This window comes from Microcebus murinus, chromosome 16 (assembly GCF_040939455.1).
Source record: "Microcebus murinus isolate Inina chromosome 16, M.murinus_Inina_mat1.0, whole genome shotgun sequence".
In the NCBI taxonomy this organism is placed as follows: domain Eukaryota; kingdom Metazoa; phylum Chordata; class Mammalia; order Primates; family Cheirogaleidae; genus Microcebus; species Microcebus murinus.
The window spans coordinates 28,326,463-28,347,579 of NC_134119.1; the positions used below are offsets into that span (position 1 = coordinate 28,326,463).

The following is a 21,117-nucleotide window of genomic DNA, read 5'->3' on the forward strand; positions in this document are numbered from 1 at the left end:
CTTCCCCACCATACTGTGAGCACGGATTCTATCATATCTGCCTCGTTTACACCACGTCACAAGGACCCAGGAGAGCACCTGGCACATGGCAGACCTCAGGTGACAGCTGTGGAGTGAATGAGAGAAGGAAGGGAGGAAGGCCTTGGAGGGCACCGGATCACTCGCTTTCTGAGCGCCCCCTCTGTGCCAGGCACAGTTCACTCCACAGGCAGCCCAACAGAGAAGGGGCCACTTCACAGGAGAGTAAGCTGACGCACAGAGATTCGGTCCCTCGCCTGGGGACACACAGCTTGGGATGGGAGGCCTGGGTTTGAAGCTGCACATGGTGCCAGTTTCTCATACTTTCTGTACTGCAGTAGGAGGGCCTCTTGTCACCCTCTTTCCTGGCCCGTGCCGCGGGTTTCCTTTATTCACACAGAGGTGCCACCACATCATGAGTCCTGTGGCCACTTGCCAAGGCCCCCCTCTGTCCTGAATGCCTTCCCATTTCCCCTTGTCCAGTGAGCCAGCCTCCTGTGCCTGGCTTCTTTCACTCCATGTACTGCCTTTGAGATGCATCTACACTCCGCCTGTATCAGTAGCTCATTCCTTTTTATTCCTGGGTAGTATCCCATTGTTTCACCATTCACCTGTTGGTGGACAATTGTTTCCAGGTTTTGCTGACTATGAGAAAAGCTGCTATAGTCACTCGAATGCGAGTTTCCGTTTGAACACAATTTTCATTTCTCTTTCATTACTCTTTTACCCAAGAGCAGGGCAGTTGGGTTATATGATAAGCAAATGATCAATTTTATAAGAAATCACCAAACTAGTTTCCCAAGTTCCAATTGTTACGTACACTCCCCTGCACTTGGTATTATCAGTTATTTTTAATTTTAGCCAGTCTAATAGGTGTGTCGTGGTATCTCATTCTGGTTTTAATTTGCATTTGTCTGATAACTAATACCGTTGGGTATTTTTTTTTTTTTCTTTTTAATATCCTAGTTTCACCAAAAATGGGTATTTTTTTATGTGCCTATTTTCCATCAAAACCTATTTTAGGGTGAAGGTTTAGGTAAATCTTTTGCCCACTTTTATTGGATTATTTGTTATTAGTGAGTTGTAAAAGCACTGTATGTATGTGTATGTACATAAAATTTTTTTTCTTGATAGAAGCCTTTTATCAGATAAAACTTTTGCAAGTATCTTGTCCCAATCTGTGGCTTGCCTTTTCATTTTCTTAAGAACATTATTAGAGCAGCAGAAGTCTCAAATTTTGATTAAGTCAAATTTATCATTTTTTTTCTTTCATTGTTTATGCTTTTTGTGTCTTATCTAAAAAAGCTTTGCCTAATCCAAGGTCACAAAGGTTTTCTCCTGTGTTTTTGTTTAGAAGTTTTAGGTTTTACATTTAGATCTACGATACATTTCAAGTTAATTCTTGTGTATGGTGAGAGGTGGGGGTAGAGATTTTTTTTTTTAACATGTGGATATAGAATGCAATTTAGCTTCTAGAATTATCCTACATATATCTTCCCACAAATGTACAAAATGGATATTTATTGCAACCTTGATTGAAAGAGAAAAACATTGGAAACAGCCCATGCTCATCATCTGAAGACTAGCTAAGCGCATGTCGGCCCATCCGTGCCCTGGGAAACTGTCAGACACAGAGCTGGTGCCCAGCCATCGGCCGCGTGGGGCTGTGGGAGAGTGCACTGCCGGCCAGTGTCCACGCTCAACCGTCGCGTGATGTTCTGAAACCATCTTGGCCACGCATCAAAAAGGACGAGGCACTCTTTATAGACGGACATAGGAGGATCACTAAAACGTGTTGTTCAATAACCAAAGGACAGCACAGAATAGTGTGTGTGAAGTTTGCCATCGTTGGGTAAAAAATTCCCATGTGTATTTTCTCGCATGTGCATACGATATCTCCGGGCAGATTTGCAGGAAACTGGTGACAGGAGTTGTCTCGTGGAAGAGGGGTCTGGGTGTCTGGAGGGCCGGGGTGGGAGATAGATTCACTTTTCACCATGTCCCCTTTTGTACTTTCGAGATTTTGTGCTATGGCTGTGTATTATATTAATATGTTCAGAAAATAAATGCAAAAATAAAATAAAACCAAACCAAAAAGCCCTACTTTCCTGGGAATGCCTGGTCTGGGATATTCTGTCCCCTGTGCCCAGCTCTCTCCGGTTTGGGAAGTCCTCCCTTGTTTTTCCTTGGGTTTCCCTGCACACAGCTGCTCTGCCAAGCCAGCGTGCTGGAGAATGCTTGTTTCTCAGATGCGGAAACTGAGGCTCTCAGCAGGGCTGACATTCCCAAGGTCCTGTGTCAGGTGTCCACCAGGGCCAGAGGGTCTGAGAACCAGAGAACCTCACCTCGGAAACCCAGACCGAGTCACTTAAGGTACTGCTCAGAGCCAGCCCATCTGGAAGCCATCGCCACCCCCACCCTGGGCTGCAGACGAGGGCTGGACGGGGCTCTGGACTGTGCGTGCATCTGTTCCCCATCAAGGCTCGTGCTTAGACTGGGCGCCAGCTCTGGAAATCCCATTTCCCAGCCGGGCTGGGCCACCCTCAGACCAGCCACCCTCCCCACCGGGACCCGAACAAGCCCGCAGAGCTGCAGGCGGTGGGCCTCTAGTTCCAGGTGGCACATCCCTTTATCTCTCAGAGCTTCAGGTTGCCCTACTTGTAAGGATTAAGTAAGCCTGTTCATGCAAAGCAATAAGCACTTGCTGTCACCTCCTGACATCCCCCACCCCCGTCTCATTACTGTACAGCCAGTACCAACAACACCAACAGCCCATGTGCCCAGCACTCTTGCAAGCACAGAGTGTGTATTAATGTCAATACACGCAGCGGCCGTCTGAGCTAGATGCTCCTACTACGGTAGCTTGGCTTTTTGACGACCCAGCTGAAGCTGAGATGTTGAGTGACTCGTCCAAAGTCACGCAGCCAGCAGAGGGCACAGCGGGATTTGAACCTGGGCACCTGGCTCCAAAACCCCAACTGCAAAGCACTCTCCTATGTGCTCAAACCCCTTCCCCACAGATCCCGGATTCCAGAGGAATCTTGGCCCTCCGAGCCACCTGGGACTGACTGAGAAAAACGAGAGAGGCAAGGAGGCTGGGGACGGCCAGGATGGAGGAGTGAGGTTAACAGACCCCCCACACACAGGGGACAGAGTCTGCCAGAGAGGTGGGGTTTGGCGGTACCCACATGTAAAGGACACGCGCTGCCCATCTTAGAGAAACATACCCCTGTGGACAAAGAGACACGAGCGGGGACTTCCCTGCACCTCTCTTAGAAGGAAACTGGCTGCAGCCCAGCTGTCCGTCAGGGCAGCTGGCTCCGCGGACGGTGGCCCAGCCACTCGGCGGAAACTGCAGCGATGACACAGCCTGACTCGCTCGGCTCAGGGCAGGGCTCGCTCGGGCACTGACAGGGCTGCTTCCAGAGCTCGTTGTTCGGCAGACAAAGGAAGCCGCGGGCGGCCTGTGCAGATGTGTCCACGGAGCTGTGTGCAAGGAGAGCTGCGACCATGAGCAGATGGGCCCGACACGATTTTATTTTATTTATTTATTTATTTTGAGACAGAGTGTCCCTTTGTTGCCCAGGCTAGAGTGAGTGCCGAGGCATCAGCCTGGCTCACAGCAACCTCAATCTCCTGGGCTCAAGCAATCCTCCTGCCTCAGCCTCCCGAGTAGCTGGGACTACAGGCATGCGCCACCATGCCCGGCTAGTTTTTTCTATATATATATATATTAGTTGGCCAATTAATTTCTTTCTATTTTTAGTAGAGACGGGGTCTCGCTCTTGCTCAGGCTGGTTTCGAACTCCTGACCTAGAGCAATCCGCCCGCCTAAGCCTCCCAGAGTGCTAGGATAACAGGCGTGAGTCACCGTGCCCGGCCCCGACACAACTTTAACTCTTTTCCTTATGCCCTCCTAGAACTTGTTACACCAAAATAAGCAAAAGAGAGAGCAGCATGCCGCGCTGTGCCTAGCACCTGAGGAGCTCAGTGTCGCGAGCCCCTGGTGACTGTTTGGTGAGGAGGTTGTCAGGGCCCTGTCCCTGAGCTGTGGCCTCCAGCCTGCGTTCTGACTGCCTCATGGGCATTACTTCATTTGGTCCTTGCAAGACCTCCCTAAGACAGAAATGGGAGCACTGAGAGTGGGTTGGCTGACTCAACAGAAAAGTTTGTCTCTATCTCAGTTAAAGGCCAGGGAAAGACGATCAGGGCTGGGGCCCAGGCTCCTTCCGTCTTGTTGCTCTGCCATGTGTGGCCTGGATTCCCAGGGTCAGCTCATGGCCCAAGGAGGCTGTTCCAGCTCCATCACAGCTGCATTCTAGACATCAAGGAGGAGAAAAGGGGAAGGAGAAAAACAAGCCCCATCCCTACCCTGGAGGCTATACTAACCTTGGCTTGTGTCTCATTGGCCAGAATTGAATCATCTCTTCACAAAAGCTGGCCCTGACCATCTTGTCTAAAATGGCACATGCACACCCATCACAGATTTATCCAGTCTGCCAGCTCCATTGGGCAGGGGTCTGGGCTGTTTTGTTCTGTGTGCATCCCCATTGCCTGGGGAGAAGTGGTGGGCACACGATCGATAACGTAAGTAAATGATCAGGGAATGAATATTGTATGTGGAGCACTGAGCATTTTGCCTCATACACATAAAGCCTCTCGAAACAGGCGCTGTGATGACTGTTACTTTCCTGATGGTCGCGTTAGTCGCCGTAAGTTAGTGTATTGGTTTCCTGAGGTTTCCATGCAAAGCACCACAAGCTGGATGGCTTAAAACGATAGACATTGATCCCTTCCCAGCTTTGGAGGCTAGAATTCTGCAATCGAGGTGTCTGTGGGGCCATGTTCCTTCTGAGACACTGGGTAGAATCTTTGTTTGCCTCCTCCTGGCTTGTGAGATGGCCGTCAGTCCCTGGCATACCCTGGCTGGCAGCTGCATCTCTCCCGCCTCCACCGCCACCTTCACGTGGGTTCCGCCTGTGTCACTGCATCGTCTTCTGGTAAGGAAGGGCCCACCCGGCTCCAGTATGACCTCATCCTAAGCTAACTAATAACATCTGCACTGACCCCATTTCCAAATAAGGTCAGATTCTCAGCTAACTGGGGCCAGGATTTCAACATATATTTTGGAGGAACACAGTTCAACCCATAGCAGTGAGGTTATGCTGCCATTTGCCGATAGCCTAATACGATATGCTTTTTTTCTTTCCCATGCTTCTTGTCCAGTGGGGGTCCTTAGGTAAGCCTTAGCTCACTGAAATCTCACAGGGACCGGAGCTGGCAGAGTTCTGACCATTTGATGCTGCTGCTATCTCAACCCAAGGCTTCTGGTTGTCTGCAGTAGCGAAGGAAGCACAGAGAATCACACAGTGGTTCTTAATAGTGTCTGCTCATGTCCCTCTACCCAAGCAAGTCGTGTGGCCGTGCCTAATTTCAAGAGGAAGGGTCCTGGGAGGAGACCTGGAGGTCTTGGAGAGCTCTAGGGATGCTCACACTAAGGCTGTTAAATACTAAGTCCTCACGTTTGAATTTACAGTTAAATATTGATACCTTCTAGAAAACTTGGAGGGATGAGAAAGTTCTGGAGAAAGATGCAGCAGGGAAAACATGTGCCACCTCATTCAGCCTTCACAGGGACTTTGAGGGGTGAATAGTGAATCCCCCAATTTAGTGAGCAGGAAGCAGAGGTTCAGCAACTTACCCATGGTCCACAGCCAGTAACTGGCCAAGCAAAGGAAAGAGCTGATTAGACTCTTATCAGCTCTTGCTATCTAACAAATTGTCCCCAAAATTTATTTCTCATGTTTCTGTGGGTCAAGTGGACTTTTCTTCTGGCCTGGTCTGGGCCAGCTCAGCTGGGCTGGATGGCCTAGGATGGCCTCTCTAGGCCACCCTAGGTGAATGGTTCAAGGTCAGCTGGGATGATGGGATGACTTGGCCAAGGGTGTCTCATCGTCCCTCAGGCTGGCCAGGGCTCATCCACACGGCGGGCCGGGGGGCTCTTGGGGTCCCAAGTGCAGCAAGAGAGCCAGTCCCAGTGCATAAGCCCTTTTCAAGCCTCTGCTTATCTCACACTTAGAAATGTCCCATTGGTCAAAGCAAGTCAGGTGGCCAAAGTCAGATTCAAGGGAGTGGAGAAATAGACTCTACCTTTTAATAGGGGAGCTACAAAGTCACATTGCAGAGGAGCATGCTTGCAAGGATGGGTGGTATCTGTGGCCAATTTTGCAATCCACCGCGAAAACAAACCCTGGTGTCCAACAGCAGGGAAAGAGTTAAGAGAATCCCAGCAGCACCCCAATGGAGGCGTGAAGCTTGTGCCGCCAGGACACACACACTTATAGAATAATATTCTACTGAGGGAAGTAGTCTGTAATATACTGTTAAGTAGGAAAAGCAGGCTATAAACTTAAGTGTACCATTTCACAGCCACCCCGTTGGCAGAAAGATGAAGTCTTACCATACCAGCTCAGGGAAGGTGGGGTGCAGAGCCCCGGGCACACCCATGCCCTGCCAGAGTCAGCTCAGCAGAGCTGCTTGGGGCACGATTTGGCAATTGTCTCAGGTTGGCACTTCATACATTCCATGTCCCAGGAGGTTAGCAACAGTTATCATCCTAGAGAAACCCTTGCTCTCGGCACAAGGGGTCCTGTGTAAGATAGTGACAGCAGTAGTGTTGGGAATAAGAAGAAAATTGAATTGACTCAAATATCCATCTGCTAAAGACTGGATAAATGAAGAGTGGTATAATTATATAATGTCATATTGCACAGCAATGAAAAGAAAATGACCTTGGTCACAAGATCTATATATGTAATTTAGGTAGATCTGGAAAACATAGTGCACAAACAGGACATTGCATCCAGTATAATAGCGTATACTTAAGGTTTTTGTTGTTGTTGTTGTTGTTTTTTGAGATGGAGTTTCTCTCTGTTGCCCAGGCTGGAGTGCAATGGTGTGATCATCAGTCACTGCAACCTTGAACTTCTGGGCTCAAGGGATCATTCAGCTTCAGTCTTCTGAGCTGGAACTACAGGCACATACCACCACACCTGGTTAAGTTATCTTATTTGTTTTGTAGAGACAGGGTCTCACTATGTCACCCAGGCTGGTCTCAAACTCCTGGCCTCAAGCGACCCTCCCACCTCAGCCTCCCAAAGTGCCAGGATTATAGGCGTGAGCCACCACGCCCGGTCAAAAACACAAAAATATTATACATTGTTTATATATCTATATAAGTACCTATGGGCAGGGAGAGATAGGAAATACAACTAAGAAGTTATGGGGAATATCAACATTCTCTGTAATATTTTATTTCTTTAACAATCTAAGACAAATAAGCAAAATGTTGATATGTGCTCACTTGGGGTGATGCCTACATGGGGGTATATATTATTCCGTGCACTTGTCTGATTTTTTTCCCAAAAGATAAATCCAAATTAAGTAAAACAAGATTAAAAATGGTCTAAGCAATATTCCTTTGATTGCTGTTTTTTATTTTTTTGCTAGAAAACCCTCCAAAAAATATATGCGCCTATATGCACAGGGAAACTATTTGGGGGAAAACAACTCCAAAATGCTAGCTGTGGTTTTTGCCTCTGGCTGGTGAGAGCACAGGCAACATTTATTTTTCTCCTTCTTGCCAATATGTATTTTCTGACTTTTCTATGAGGGACATGCTGTGCTTACTTAACAAAAACAAACAAAACGCAGAGAAGCTTGTTGGTTCTCTGGGTCACAGGGTCCTCTGGGCCTCCACGGGGTCCCAGGTTCCAAAATAGATCTGCCCTCCGGCCTGGCAGGCTCATTCTTCCCGTCCTGGAGGGAGTGCCAAATGCCGGCTCAGAAGCGGCCGAGCTCCGCAGGCCTGAGAAAGGACGGGCACGGCTGGTGGCCAAGGCTGGGCACAGCCAAGAAGGGGCAGATTCTCCACACTGCTCCCCTCAGCCTCTGAGGTGGCAGAACCAGGACACTGTTCAGAAGGGAAACTGAGGCCAGGGAGGATACCCCAGGGAGAGACAGCGTTGCTAACAGCAGAGGCAGCCGTGTGGCTGGGAGTGACTCGGGCCAATTTCTCTGGCAGTCCCAGTGGAAATAATCCTACTTCCTGCTGCACCTTTAGCTCTCCCAGGGTCTAAGGCCATTTTCGTGCAAAGAGATGCTGGATCTTTCCAATAATAGTAAGGATAATAATAACAGCTATCAACTACAGAGCACTTTTGTGCTAAACACTGAAGTGGCATTTTCTCATCCTACCCTCCAGTGGCCCGTTGTATTTTCCAAAAATGGCCACAACAGTGTCCCCCCATCCCACATGCTCTTCTGGAACCTCGCCACTGCCCATCAAGAGGTAGAGTATTCTCCCTGCCTGGGACATGGGCGGGGCTGTGTGACTGCCTCTAAGAATAGAACGCAGAGGGTTTGACCTGGCACTCGGGAGGCTGGGTCGTACAGGGCATGTGCCTCCTGCCCAGATCTGTCCCCTGAGATGCTCACTCCTGGAAGCCAGCCACCATGCCACTCGGAAGCCCCAGTCACACAACGAGGCCATTTGTAGCTGTCCTGGCCGAGAGCCCCAGCTAAGGTCCCGGATGAGTGGGTGAATGAGCTTTCGGATGACTCCGGGCCCAGCCCGCAGGCCACTCCAGCCGACTCCAAACGGGGCAGAGTTGGGCTGTGCCCGCAGAACCCGGCCGGAACTACAGATTTGTGGGTAAAATACATGTTGCCATGGCTCTGAACCCCTAAGTGTTGGGGTTCTTTGTTCCACAGCACTGGTATGTGGAGAACCCCACCACCACCTTATCAATGGAGGATTGCTCTCCCCATTTGATAGATGAGGAAACTGAGTCTCATCTAGTAAAGTGAAGTCAAGATGCAATGCCAGGAATGCGGGGCTCTTGATCGCTGAGCCTGGGTCACAGGGTGACCTCAGAACCCAGCCCAGGACCCTTTGGATCCAGCAATCGTGTGGTGGCTCTGGTTTCAGGTGGTGGAAAGTGGAGGTGAGGGGCAGTTGACAAGCAGACTATTGTCCTGGGTGGAAAGCCATCACACCGTGATCTGGCTCCACAAGATTCACCCCTGACCTCCTGGGGACTCTGAAAGACTCCCCCAAGATTATCCCCAGCCCAGAGCTTCCCACCAGCACCTCACCACGTTGCCATCAATGGCTTTGGCACTACCCGGGTAGTGTCCTCAAGACGTGAGCAACACAGCGCAAGAGGCCACCCCACTCACCACCCAAGACTTTGTGATGCAAAGAGGAGCTGGGGGAAGTGTAGGATTGTGGGGACGACCCAGGAGTGACCGTGTCCCGGGAGTGGGAGACTCAGACTGGTGACAATCCTCTTATTATGGACCCAGACACTTGAGGAGCCCAAACTGGCAAGTGGCCTTCTGGGAGTGACTCTGTTTCCCTACCCCTCATTCCCAGGAGCAGGAAGATCAGTTCTCCCAGGACAAAAGATCCCAGTGTGTGACTTTAGACAAGTGGCCTCCCTCTCTGGGTGTCGGTCTTCTTGTGAGCTAAAAGCCAGGTAAGGACCCCCAGCACCCCCGGTTATGCTGAAGCTCTGCCGGGAAACTAGGTTCACTCGGCGCGTGGCCAGGATGGAGGGGCAGAGGGCGGCTGGGCGGGTGCTTTGTGCCCACCAACACACTGAAGGAGGGCAGATGCAGGAGGGCTTCCCAGAGGAGGTGATGTCTGAGATAAGACCCCAAACACAGGCAGAAGAAAGCCAGGTGAGCGCAGGTGGGGAGAGTTGTCAAACAGCAGCTACTGCAAGGAGCACTGAGGCCCCAAAGGCAGACAGCACGTGGACAGGGAGGCCAATCCCTGTCCCAGGCACGGAGTTCCAGGGAGAGAGTGGTGAGGCAGGAGGCCAGATCCAGCAGGGACTTGTAAGCCACAGAAAGCGCTGCAGATTAACATGGAAGCATTTTAAGCAAAGAAGCTGGGGCTGGATTTGTGTCTTAGAAAAATCACTCTAAGTGTCAAAGATGGACTAACCACAGTTTACCTCCGTGGCTGTTGCTCTCCCCGCAAGAGAGGAAGCACCCTGAGCTAAGAGAGTGACGGTGGCGGGTCTTAGCCCACTCAGGCTGCTATTAATATAACACAACGCACTAAGCTGGGTGGTTTAGAAACAACAGAAACTTATTGCTCACAGTTCTGGAGGCCGGGAAGACCGGGATCAAGGCACAAGCAGATCTGGCATCTGGTGGGGGCTCTCTGCTTCATAGACAGTGCTTTCTTGCTGTGTCCTCACGTGGCAGAAGGGAAGGGTGGCTCTCTGGGGCCTCTTTCATAAGGGCATTAATCTCATTCACAAGGGTGGAGCCTCCCCAACCTAATCGCTCCCATAGGCCCCGCCTACTAATTCCATCACCTTGGTGATTAGGTTTCAACATATCTGTTTTGGGGGACACAAACATTCAGACCGTAGCAGGGGATAATGATGACAGCTGTCATTAATTGAGCACATACTATGTGCCAGACTCTGTTAATCTCTTTACAGGGATCAGACTTTTAACTATTTTAACAAAATGTCGTGGAGACGCTACGACAGAATGTCTCCCAGGGCAAGGTCGTAAAAGGTGACTGGGCTCTCTGAGGATGTGCTCCTTTGCAGACCTGAGTGGCCGTGTAAGAAGCCTGGTTGCCTGAAGCCACCGCACTCAAGAGCCCATGTGCGGAAGCCCAGGTGCCGACAGGTGAGGGAAGAAGCCATCAGGATGATCCCCCCCTCGGCCACCGTCCCACTGTGACCTCATGAGAGACTTGAGCAGAATGGCCCAGCTGAGCTGCTTCCAAATTCCTGAGCCACAGAAGCCCTGAGAGATACTATATGGTTATTTTTGTTTTAAGTCATTTAGTGTTGGGGTAATTTGTTGGCAGCAATAGTAATGTAAAAGAAAATAAAAACGTCAAGACCCGCTTCTACCCCCAACTTTTTATGCAAAAGGGAAGGTAATGGCCTCAGGCACCTGTGCAGCCCTGGGCCCGTAGATTGTTCATAAGGAAGTTCCTTGCTGGCCTCCCATGAGCAAGGACGTGCAAATTGTAACTTCAGTTCTGCAGGCCACATCTAGCTCCTAAAACTAAAGTCTGTTCCAGTTCCACACTAATAATGAATTACGAGTTTATCTTCACAGGTGCAGAACAGAGACAAGAGAGGGTCAGACATTCTTCCACCTACCCAGGGACAGCTACATAATTGATGTTTCCTTTACTCCCTTTTTCCCCTCTAACATTTGCCTTGTCTTATGTAAAATGTAGATTCTCCTGGGTCTTACAAGAATGTGACCATTTTGGCTCACGACCCCCATCCTGCCTTTTTTGGTTTTTTTTCTGTATGCCTTAAAATACTGAAACTGCCAAATTCCCCTTCAGAAAAACAGCCAGAGGCTTGTCTGTGGTTTGTGTTTTTCCCAGTAACGTCCTCAACTTTGGCTTCATAAACTTCCATTGATTGCAATTTTTGCCTCAGTCACGAATGTTGAGTCGACAGTAACTATCAATAGAACACAGATGAAAGGTGGGGCAAGGGTGAGTGGGTGGACAGAAGTGCTCTGGATGGAGAATGCAGCATGTGCAAAGGCCCTGGGGTGAGGATGCAGTGCCGAAATGAAGGTGCAGAGGTTGGCAGGGCTGACGCTGAGGCTTTCCAGCCCTGACATAGGCCAGGCACACCAGCCTGTCCACCAGGCACATAACTCTTCGTTTGGTCCTACCTACGTTCCTCCGGTGGATGGGTAAATCCCTTTCCTTCTCTGTGCAGAGTGCTGTTGGAGCCATTATGGGGCCCATGTCTATAGCACAAGCCTGTGCAGGGAAGGAAACCACATTTCATTCATTCATTCATTGTCTCCTTCAGTAAGATCCCTGTCCCTCCCATTGTCATCTCGGTGTCCACAATAACCCCCGAGGAGGTGCTTGTGTGTCTCCAGTGAGCAGATGCAGAGACCAGAGACGGACGCTGAGCGGGCTGGGTCCTCACCCACTGCCGGGAGCGGGAGAGTGGGAGGCAGGGGGAGGGGGGAGGGGTCTCCGGGGCCAGCCTGGGGGCTGAGCCTGCCCTCTTTCTCCAGGTCCAGGTCAAGCACGTCCAGGCTGTGTGACTTTGGGGAACTCACTGTCCTGCGCCAGGAGAGGTTCAGTTTTCTCCTCTGTAAAATGGGAGGATAAATGCTGGTCTCACTGGGATTATCGAGCCAAGATCGTCACAAGGACAGCCACCACTTGCCTCTGCGCCAGGCACTGCAACACGCTCTCCACCCGCATGAACACGCCCCCTCCCCGCACGGTCAGCGTGGTCCAACTCCACTCACAGTCCGGGGCAGAGCTGGGCGAGCAGAGCCCTAAGCACTGGGGAGGGCTCGGCAGGAGCTGGCAGCTGATGACAATCTGCTTTTCCGTTTCCTGCCAAAGCCCCACACCTGGTGAAATGTGCTCAGTCCCCCGGATGAGCCCCTAGTTCACTGCTGCCCCCGAGCAGCCTGCACCAGTTCAAACTCCATCAGGATTTGGGAAAACAAAGGAAAGAAACAATACCAAACAGCCGGATTGGCCCACGCTAGGAAAACAAGAGGGGAGTGAGAAGAAGCCGGCACAGCCAGAAGAGGCCCAACACCTCCTGCCTGAACACCTCCTGCCCCGAGAGCAGGACCCCAAGATCAAATCCCTGCCTCGTCAGCTCACATTCTGTGGGTTGGGGTTGGAGACAATAATAACCACAAAACTGACAGCAGTAGAAAACATTTATTTAGTGCTCACCTTGTGCCAGCCCTACTCTAACTCACTCGATTTTCATGCCCTATGAGGTAGCTGGTATTGTTTCCCTCTTCAAGAGGAAATGAAGGCACAGAGAGGTTAAGTGGCTTACCCAAAGTCACACAGTTGGTAGGTGGTAGAGCCAGGATTTGAACCAGTAAACCAAGAATTCCTCGATCCCCATGCTGAGGACTTGAGTGCATTCCTCATGCCAGAGCTGGGGCTCTCCCTGGTTTATAGACCAGGGTGCAGAGGCCCAGAGAGGTGAAGCTGGCAGCGGGGCGGATTTAGAGCCAGGCTCTGGCTCCATGCTGTGCGAGACCCTGCTGCACCCCAAGCTCCTCTCCCCAACACCGACCTCCCCCTCCAGCCCCAGAGGACAGCCTGACATGACAACTTCTCATTACTGGCACGGCAACCCAGCCAGGGCCACCCCAGGGAATGACGTGGCCCCGGGTCCCCAGGGAGAAGGGAGGACAGGACCAACTCCAGCTGAGACACCCCTTCCCTGGCCTAGGAAGGATTTCTGTGTCTCTGGGAACAAACTGGATCGCTGCCTCCTCCCCCCTCACCCTCTGCCCCCCCTTTGCAATCTCTGGGGCTCACTTCCCCGTATTCCAAGTGCTAACAGAGAACCAGCGAGAAGGCAGAGGGGGGGTGAAACTTGAGATCCAGCCTTGGGGGGCAGGGGGGGAGAGACAGAGGAGGGGCGAGAGAGGGAGGAAGAGCGAGCGCAGTTGCTGAGTGGCGCTGGGTTTTCCGAGGGGGCGGCCTTGGGGGTTGGTGTGTGCGTTTGTTTGCTCGCGTGTGGGTCCGCCTGCCTTGTTTTCTTTCCTCCCTTCTCGCGGGGAGGCCGGGCCCCACTGGATAATAAACGGACTGGGGGCGAGGCTGGGCACAGCCAGGCCGGTGCAGGACAGGAGGAAGGAAGGGAAAGGGGAAAGAATAGAGGTGAGGGGCGCAGGGGTGGGAGCAGGAGGCGGCGAGAGGAAGCGGAGCAGCTGTGGCACTGGACGAGTATAAATAGCCTCCCGCTGGGACGGAGCGGCCCCAGGGGTTTGCCGCTGCAGCGAGTGCGGGAGGCACGGGGCTGGGCAGTGGGCGGGCGCGCCCCTGGGGCTCCGACCGACCGCCACCCTCGCCATCGCCACGTCCCCATGCTCTCGCAGCCGGCCATGCTGCTGGGCGGCCTCCTCCTCACGGTGGCCACCGCGACGGCGGCTCAACGGAGGGGGCAGGAGGCGGGCGGGCGCCGCTGGGCACACCGGGTGCAGCACGGCCAGTGCAGCTACACCTTCGTGCTGCCCGAGCCGGAGCCCTGCCCGCCGCCCGAGCCCGAGCCCTTCGGGGGCCCCAACAGCCTCCAGAGAGACTCGCCGGCCGCCGCGGCGCTGCGCCTGGGGGACTGGCCCACGCAGCGGGTGCGGCAGCTGGAGAAGGCGCTGGAGAACAACACGCAGTGGCTGCAGAAGGTACGGCTGCGCCTGCAGGGCCGGGGTGGCTCCGCGTGGGTCGCGACTGGCGGGTGGGGCGTCCACCCCAGAGGCCTTCCCTGGGCACAGAGGCCTGGCTCTGAGTGGTACGGATTGGGATGTGAGGCCCAGAGAGGGACATGGATGGGCCTGAGGCCACACAGCAAGGTTGGGCAGCGTCAGAACTGGGACCCTGCCTTCTTAACTACCATTCATTCATTCCGCCAGCAAAAACTCCGTTCAGTGCTGGCACAGGCTGGACCATCCTAGGTGGGGGGGGGTGCAGGAGGGAGGATACAGCGGTGAACAGAATGGCCTGTCCCCTTCTGGACAGCGGGGAAAGAGGTGCCAGAGTTACCTACTGTGTTAGACGGTGAAGCAGAATGAAGGGAAGAGGGCAGGCAGAGCGCCAGGGGTGGCTGTTTGAGGCCAGGTCATTGGAGAGGATGTCTCAGAGGAGGTGACGTTTAGAATGTCAACGACAAAAGAACGAACAGAGGGGGCCATGTAGGTAGCTGGGGGACCGGCGCGTGCAAGGGCTGTGCCCGGGGCACAGCGAGGTGGCAGCGGTGTGGCTGGACGAGAAGGAACAGGAGAAAGCGTGTGGGCAGGGCTGAGAGCTGAGGGCAGGGCAGGCGGCAGGCTGTGGGGGTCCCTGGAAAGCCTCTGGCTTTTGCTCCATCCCAGGAGCCGTGGCAGGGTTTGGAGCGGGGAGAGCCCCCCCTTCTTTGGTTTTAGCAGAATAGACTACAGGAGGCAGGTGGACCCAGGGAGGCCTGGAGCGGGATGGGTGGGGGCAGGGGTGTGGCTGGTCAGATTCTGGTGTGTTCTGGAGGGAGAGCCCATCAGTTGGATGTGGGCCGCAGGGAGCTGAGGGCAACTGTGGTTTGGGCCCGAGACTAGGACCCTGTCACGCTTTCATCTTTCAGCGGGTGCTCTGAGCTCCTACTGTGTGCCCTCGGTGAGGCCCTGGGTGGCGTGGGGGCAGGGCTAATGTCCCTCATTGGGTGTCCTCAATGAGCCTGGCCAGAGCCCCTAAGCAGGAGCTACCAAGGGAAGAGCGCAGGACCAGGAGGCAGTCGGGGTGCTGGCCGTGGGGGGGAGGGTGCGGCCGGCCCATGGAGCTGCAGAGCGTGTTAAACAGCGGGCCAGCACCACGGCCTCTGCGACAGGGGGTGAGAGTTGCCCAGGGTGGCCCCAAGGAGCCGGCTCTGCCTCCCCACGGCGTCCCGTGGTCCCAGCCGCGCCCGATCAGTGGAGAATGCTCAGTACCGATACGCACAGGTGTATTTAATGTCGACCCACATACATCCGTATTAATACAATATGTACATGGTATGACACAAATAAAAATGAAACTTTTAAAAGGTAACATAGGAAATCATGTAAACTGAAGTTCTAAGAGTTTCCTCCTATTTTCCAAAAGATTGTCTTATGCACAGCCTGGGTTTCTCCATCCCCGAGGTGGAGAGGCTGCACTACACGCGTCGAACGCGCCGTCCATACGCACGCGCGCGCGCACACGCACACGCCTAGCCTCCCATCTTCCTTCCTGACCCAAGCACTGCCTCAGTGCCTCGCGCACCGTCTCCCCAGAGTCCCTTGCCCCTTGCACATCCACCCACCGGCCCTGCCACCACCCCTTGAGGGAGCGCTTGGCCTCACACACCGGGGCCCAGCCCGATGAGGGCTCCATGCTGCGCTGGAGTCTGTGCATGTCTTCGCGAGCGGCTCCCAAGCCCCACGAGGCATTCTCCAGGCCTCGCCCCCTCCTTGAGCCTCCATCTCCACTCCCCACCCTCTACCCGTCCTCTCTCCAGACCCTAACCTCCTACTTCAACAGAGGCTGAGGGGAGGGGAGCCCCTCAGCTGCCTGCCCACGCCTGCAGAATCGCCCGTGCACCCGCCAGTCCCCAGGGCCTTTCTTCAGGCTCAGAGGAAAGGGGCTGGCTCCATGGGCTGAGCCCACTCTTCTTTCCTGGGCTGTGCGCCACCTCCCTTCATAGCTCCAGAATCTCCCCAAACCAGCCATCCCCTCCTGTGTCTCTGGCGACTTCTCCCTCTCTGCTGGTCCTTCCCGTCAGTATTTCATCACACCCACTGTCTCCTGTGTTAACAAAAAGAAAGAAGGAGAAGGAAGAGGAGGAGGAGAAACACAAGCCTCTTCTCCATCCCATGGAGGTGCACGTGGTCTGCTTCACTTCCCACTTATTCCTGGCCCTAAGGTCACCTGTCACCCCTACCCAGTTCCAAAATCCAGTGGCCACAGCTCAGCCTCTATTTTGCTTGACTCTTGACAAACTGGATACTGGTGACTAACACCACCCTTCTGGGACTCTCCTCTGTCAGTAAGGCCCTATCTGCAGAACGCATCTGGACTGGCCACCTCTACCTCCTGCCTGGCCGCTGTCCCAGCTGCCACCCTGGGCTCCCTGCTTCCACGCTGGCCCCCACCTCCATTCTCCATTCAGCAGACCGGGGGATCCCCGCCACAGCCTAAGTGACATCCTGCCCCTCCTCCCAGGGATCCCGTCTCATTGGAATTAAAGCAAAACCCCTTACTCCCCAGAATGTCCCTCTCCCAGACCCACACGTGGCCCTCCCCGACTCCCTATCCACTCCAATGTCACCTCCCGTGGGAGGCCCTCCCTCCCCACCCCATGTAAATAACCACCCTCTTTTTGTCACCCTTCGTCCACTCCTTTCCCCATATTTACTGTTGTTTTTTTCTTAACACTTGTCATTACCTGATGTTCTAAAAAGCACTTCTTTTGTTCTGTGAGCTCCGTGTCTGTTTTGTTCACTACCATGTTCCCAGGTCCTAGAACAGTGCCTGGCACATAGTAGGTGCTCAATAAATGTCTGTAGAATGAGTGAATGCACAAATGTTCTTCCAATCTCTCAGGCCTCAGGTCTCCATCCTGCTCCACAATTACACCAAACTGGCACGTAATGGGATCCTGAGCCCCACACCCACGACCCTGCCTGTCCCCAGATATCTCCCCTCTGAGGGTACACAGATGTCTCAGCCCCAAAGCTGCCTGAGACTCCCTTCCCTCCAAACACGCTCCTCCTGCCCACCTCTGTTTAGGGTATGACACCACCCAGCTGGCATGCTGGCTGTGCCCTAGGGGTCTCCTGTGGTCCCCACCTCACCCCTAAGCAGCAGGCTCACCCATCTTGTCACCTGGGCTTCTCTCATCATCCATCCTCCTGCCTCCCTGGCTCAGCCTCATCATCGTTCCCATGGATGCTGCCATCACCTCCCACTTGGCTTCTGCACCCCAAGCCTCACCCTCTCATCCAGCTTCGAACCCCCGGGTGCCAGGCGCTTGGGAAACATGGACTGAGTCAGTTGATGGATTGAACTGATGGCTTTCGGGGCCAGAAGGTCCCTGGGCCAACTCTTCAGCTTGGGGTGGAATGTCCTCTCTAGGTGCCCGTCCACCTAGCCTGACTCTCCCAGGCGGGGGTCAGCCACATCATCGTGGAGAGCTCGGGGCCTAAGAGCACTGCTGTGGGAGTCCAGCCGACCCAAGTCCACATCCGGGCCCCAGCACTCACTCACCTCGTGGGCACAGATGAGCGAGTCTCAGTTCTCCCTAGTGCCAGGTGGAGAGAAAGAAACGACGGTATGTCGGGGATGGCTGGGACAGCTGGTGAGACGCCAGGCACCTCTCTCTGCCTGCTGCCGGCTTCGTAAAGACACGGGCCAGCTCGCCCGGCACGAGCGCAGGCGTGTGCTGGGCTCTTACTCAGTTCATCCTCACCCCTATTGTGAGCCCCTGCGCTACTGAGGGGGAAGCTCAATCTTAGTCAAGCCGCACAAGGGTCGCAGGTGTCCTCGGGGCTAGGAGTGTCAGCTGTCCGTGCTGGTGTTCTCAAGGGGTCCTCATCCTGCCCGTCTCTGGTGGGGTCCCAGTGGGTGTGTGTTGTATCACCATCTCCTGGGTCAGGAGCCCCTTGGGGTGAGCACCCCCTTCATGCCTCTTGGCATTCGGGTCACTGCCAGGTCACCCTGTGCCTGTGGAGCCTGCTACAAGATCAGACCCACTGGCCCAGACACACCTGATCGTCACTTTCCCTGGGTCTGTCACCTCCTCGGGCAGCAGCACAGCCTGGAAGGCGAGAGCCCTGACTGACTGTGGAGCCCAGCGGCTGGGATTCCAGGCCCGGTTCTGCCCCTTCCTGGCTGTGTGACCTGGGGCAAGTTACTGCATGTCTCTGAGCCTAGATTTCCTCACCTACAGAATGAGATAACAGTATCTCTATGAGGATTTAACAAGATGGTATGCATGTAGTACTTGGCCTGGTGCCAGGTATACAGTAAGTGCTCAATACATGTAGCCTATTTTCTTTCAGGACTTTCCCTGGAAATAGAGACATGAGCCTTGCAGTTCTTGGGTCCTTTCTCTCTTCAGGTGATGCACATGGACCCCTTCCCCCCCTGCTCACACGAGCAGTCATCTCCCCCAACCCCCGACTCTCCCCGCCCCCCATTGGAGATGCTACTACCCTCCGTGGCTGTGGCCGTGACCTTCCCCTGGTTCTTCTCTTGGTCTGGGAATGTCTCAGAGCCTTTGAAATTCAAAGGCTTCTTTATGGGTTTTGCTTGAACATCCCAGAAAAAAAAAGAGTTTTAAAATATTCTTCCCTAATAGCATCATCATCATTATCATCATTGCCATTGGGGATGAAGGAGCTCTCTCAGCAGTTAGTGTATACATTAGTGTATATATGGTCGTCGGGGCAGACGCAGGGGAGATCCTCCCTGCCACGAACTCCCAGTGGCCACCACCTGCTCAGCCTGGGCCCCCAACTCCTCTGTGCCCTCAGTGTACAGGTGAGGAAACTGAGGCCAGAGCGGGAAGCGACTTGCCAGAGTCCTGCAGCAGAGATTGGAGAGTTTGGATGCTCATTCCAAAGTGCAGGCTCTTCGTCCTGACTCTGGAAGGTGTCGAGGCGGCAGAGGGAGGCCAGAGCTGGAGACCCTGCTGCCCTTTCTGCCTCAGTCTCCAAGTCCCCAGTACCCACACTCTCCTCCCAGCATCAGCTGGGCGGTGTGGCACTGCCGGTGCCAGGGTGCGTGGAGGAGCCCCTGTCCCACCCTTCTCAATCTCCCTTCTTGCTCCCTCTCCTCCTCTCCTGCCCCCTCCCGCTTCCCTTCCCTCTCCCTGACCTCCCCACCCCCATCCTCCCTCCTCCCCCTCCTCCTCCCTCCTTCTGGAAAGCCCCTGCCCCAGTGACTCACATCTGGAGCTGGCCCTGGTGGGCTGCCTGTCAGCTCTGGGCTCTGCTCCACCCCCTCGCTGGGGTGGGAGGCTGCAGCCAGGCATGCTGAGGGGGTGGGGGACAGCGCCAGCTGGAGCAGGGCTTCCCAGGCTGGGCCGGGCAGCCCAGGGGTTAGTCACATGGCTCTGGGGCCCAGTGCTGGGCCTTCACTCAGAGCCTCCCCCACTTGAGGCAGGAGGGTGAAAGCACTGATCCTGACCTTGGCCCAGGGTTAAGAGAAGCAGAGCAAGTACAGCATCTGCACACGGCAGGTGCTCAGTGCGAGCTCCCTCTTGTCACTGCCACTTCCGCAGCTGCTGTCCCAGCCAGGAAGTGCCATTTGCTGCCTTCTCCCCATGTCGCCCCAGAACAACCCATTCTGCAGATGAGGAAATGAGGAAAACCAGGGCCAGACATAAGCCCAGGCTCCCTGGCCCACCCCCACCACCTTGTCCCCGAGTCGCTGGGGTCCCAGGGGCAGTGCAGACTCTGCACCCCAAACTGTGGCCCCCACTTTCTCACCTGAACCAAGCAGCGCTGGCCCAGGGTCCATGGCAGGTCTTTCTCTCTCCCCATTCTCTGTCTCTGCCTCTCGTCTATCTCTGCTTCTCTCTGCCTCTTGTAGGTCTCTCCCTCTGGGCTCTCACGGTGGCCCTGACTCACTGTCGCTAACTCTGTGAGCATCTCTATCTCCCTGAGTCTCTCCCTGTCTCTCTCTGGTCCTCATCCCCTGTCCCCTAGGCCGTCCCTCCTGCCTCCTAGGGTGTGAGCCCAGGGCTTCCACACTGGAAGTCCGGGACACATGGGCTCAATGGCCAGTGCCTACCCCGGCCGGGCTGCACAGCTGGGGCTCTTTCTCTCCCTATTCTGTGCCCACAGCCAAGCCACCAGGGGTCAGGGGCTGGGCAGGGGCCTCCCGACCTGGCACTGCCCCAGCCTCTGCTATTCACTCCAGGTCCCTGACGTCAAAGCTCAGAATAACTCAGCCCCTCGACCCCATGGTCGCAAGGCCTTGCCTAGCTGGACATGGGTCAAGGGAGCATCCAGTGGGAGCCCAGTGTGGGGTCCTGGCTCAGCCCAAGACCCTCCAAGCTGACCCGGGACTCCCAGCCGTCCCAGCCTCCCCGGGCAGCCCATAAATTCTTGGCATTTTCAGCCTTCAGTTATACAAACAAGAAAGTCTTGGTTGCCGAACAAAATATCTTAGGGTTTGATTTCCTAACCCTGCTGCTGGCTCCTGCCTGAGCAGTTTGGGACTGGGGGTGGGGCAGGGAAGACAGCATCTGCTTCTTGGAGGAATGGGATTATTTTTCCAAGAAGGGACCTAGAAACAGCTGGCACAAATGCCCCCAGCCTGGGGATGACCTGCTGGCAGGTGTCCAGGGCCAGGCTGCAGGGTGGGCAGCAGCAGCAGTGGCCCCTGTCACAGCTTCCCCCTAGGGACGAGTTTATTTGTTCAAGTGGCTTGGCCGGGCCACCCCACAAGGGCAGGGCCACGTGTTTCTGGCTCTCTCCCCCACAGCCCTAGAGCGCAGCCAGGCTGGACGTACACAGCCCTTCTCCCTCTTCTCCCCCCCGGGC

At 54.4% G+C, this 21,117-nt stretch overlaps 1 protein-coding gene across 1 annotated transcript in view; it reads left to right on the forward strand.

The window, feature by feature from the left end:
* The first annotated feature begins 13,584 nt into the window (after positions 1-13,584).
* Positions 13,585-21,117, forward strand: part of ANGPT4 (angiopoietin 4) — a 42,767-nt gene continuing 35,234 nt past the window's right edge. Inside the window, exon 1 of the mRNA XM_012755170.2 lies at positions 13,585-14,265. Within this exon, the coding sequence (XP_012610624.2) occupies positions 13,951-14,265 (315 nt within the window). The 5' untranslated portion in view covers positions 13,585-13,950. The remainder of the gene's footprint in view (positions 14,266-21,117) is intronic.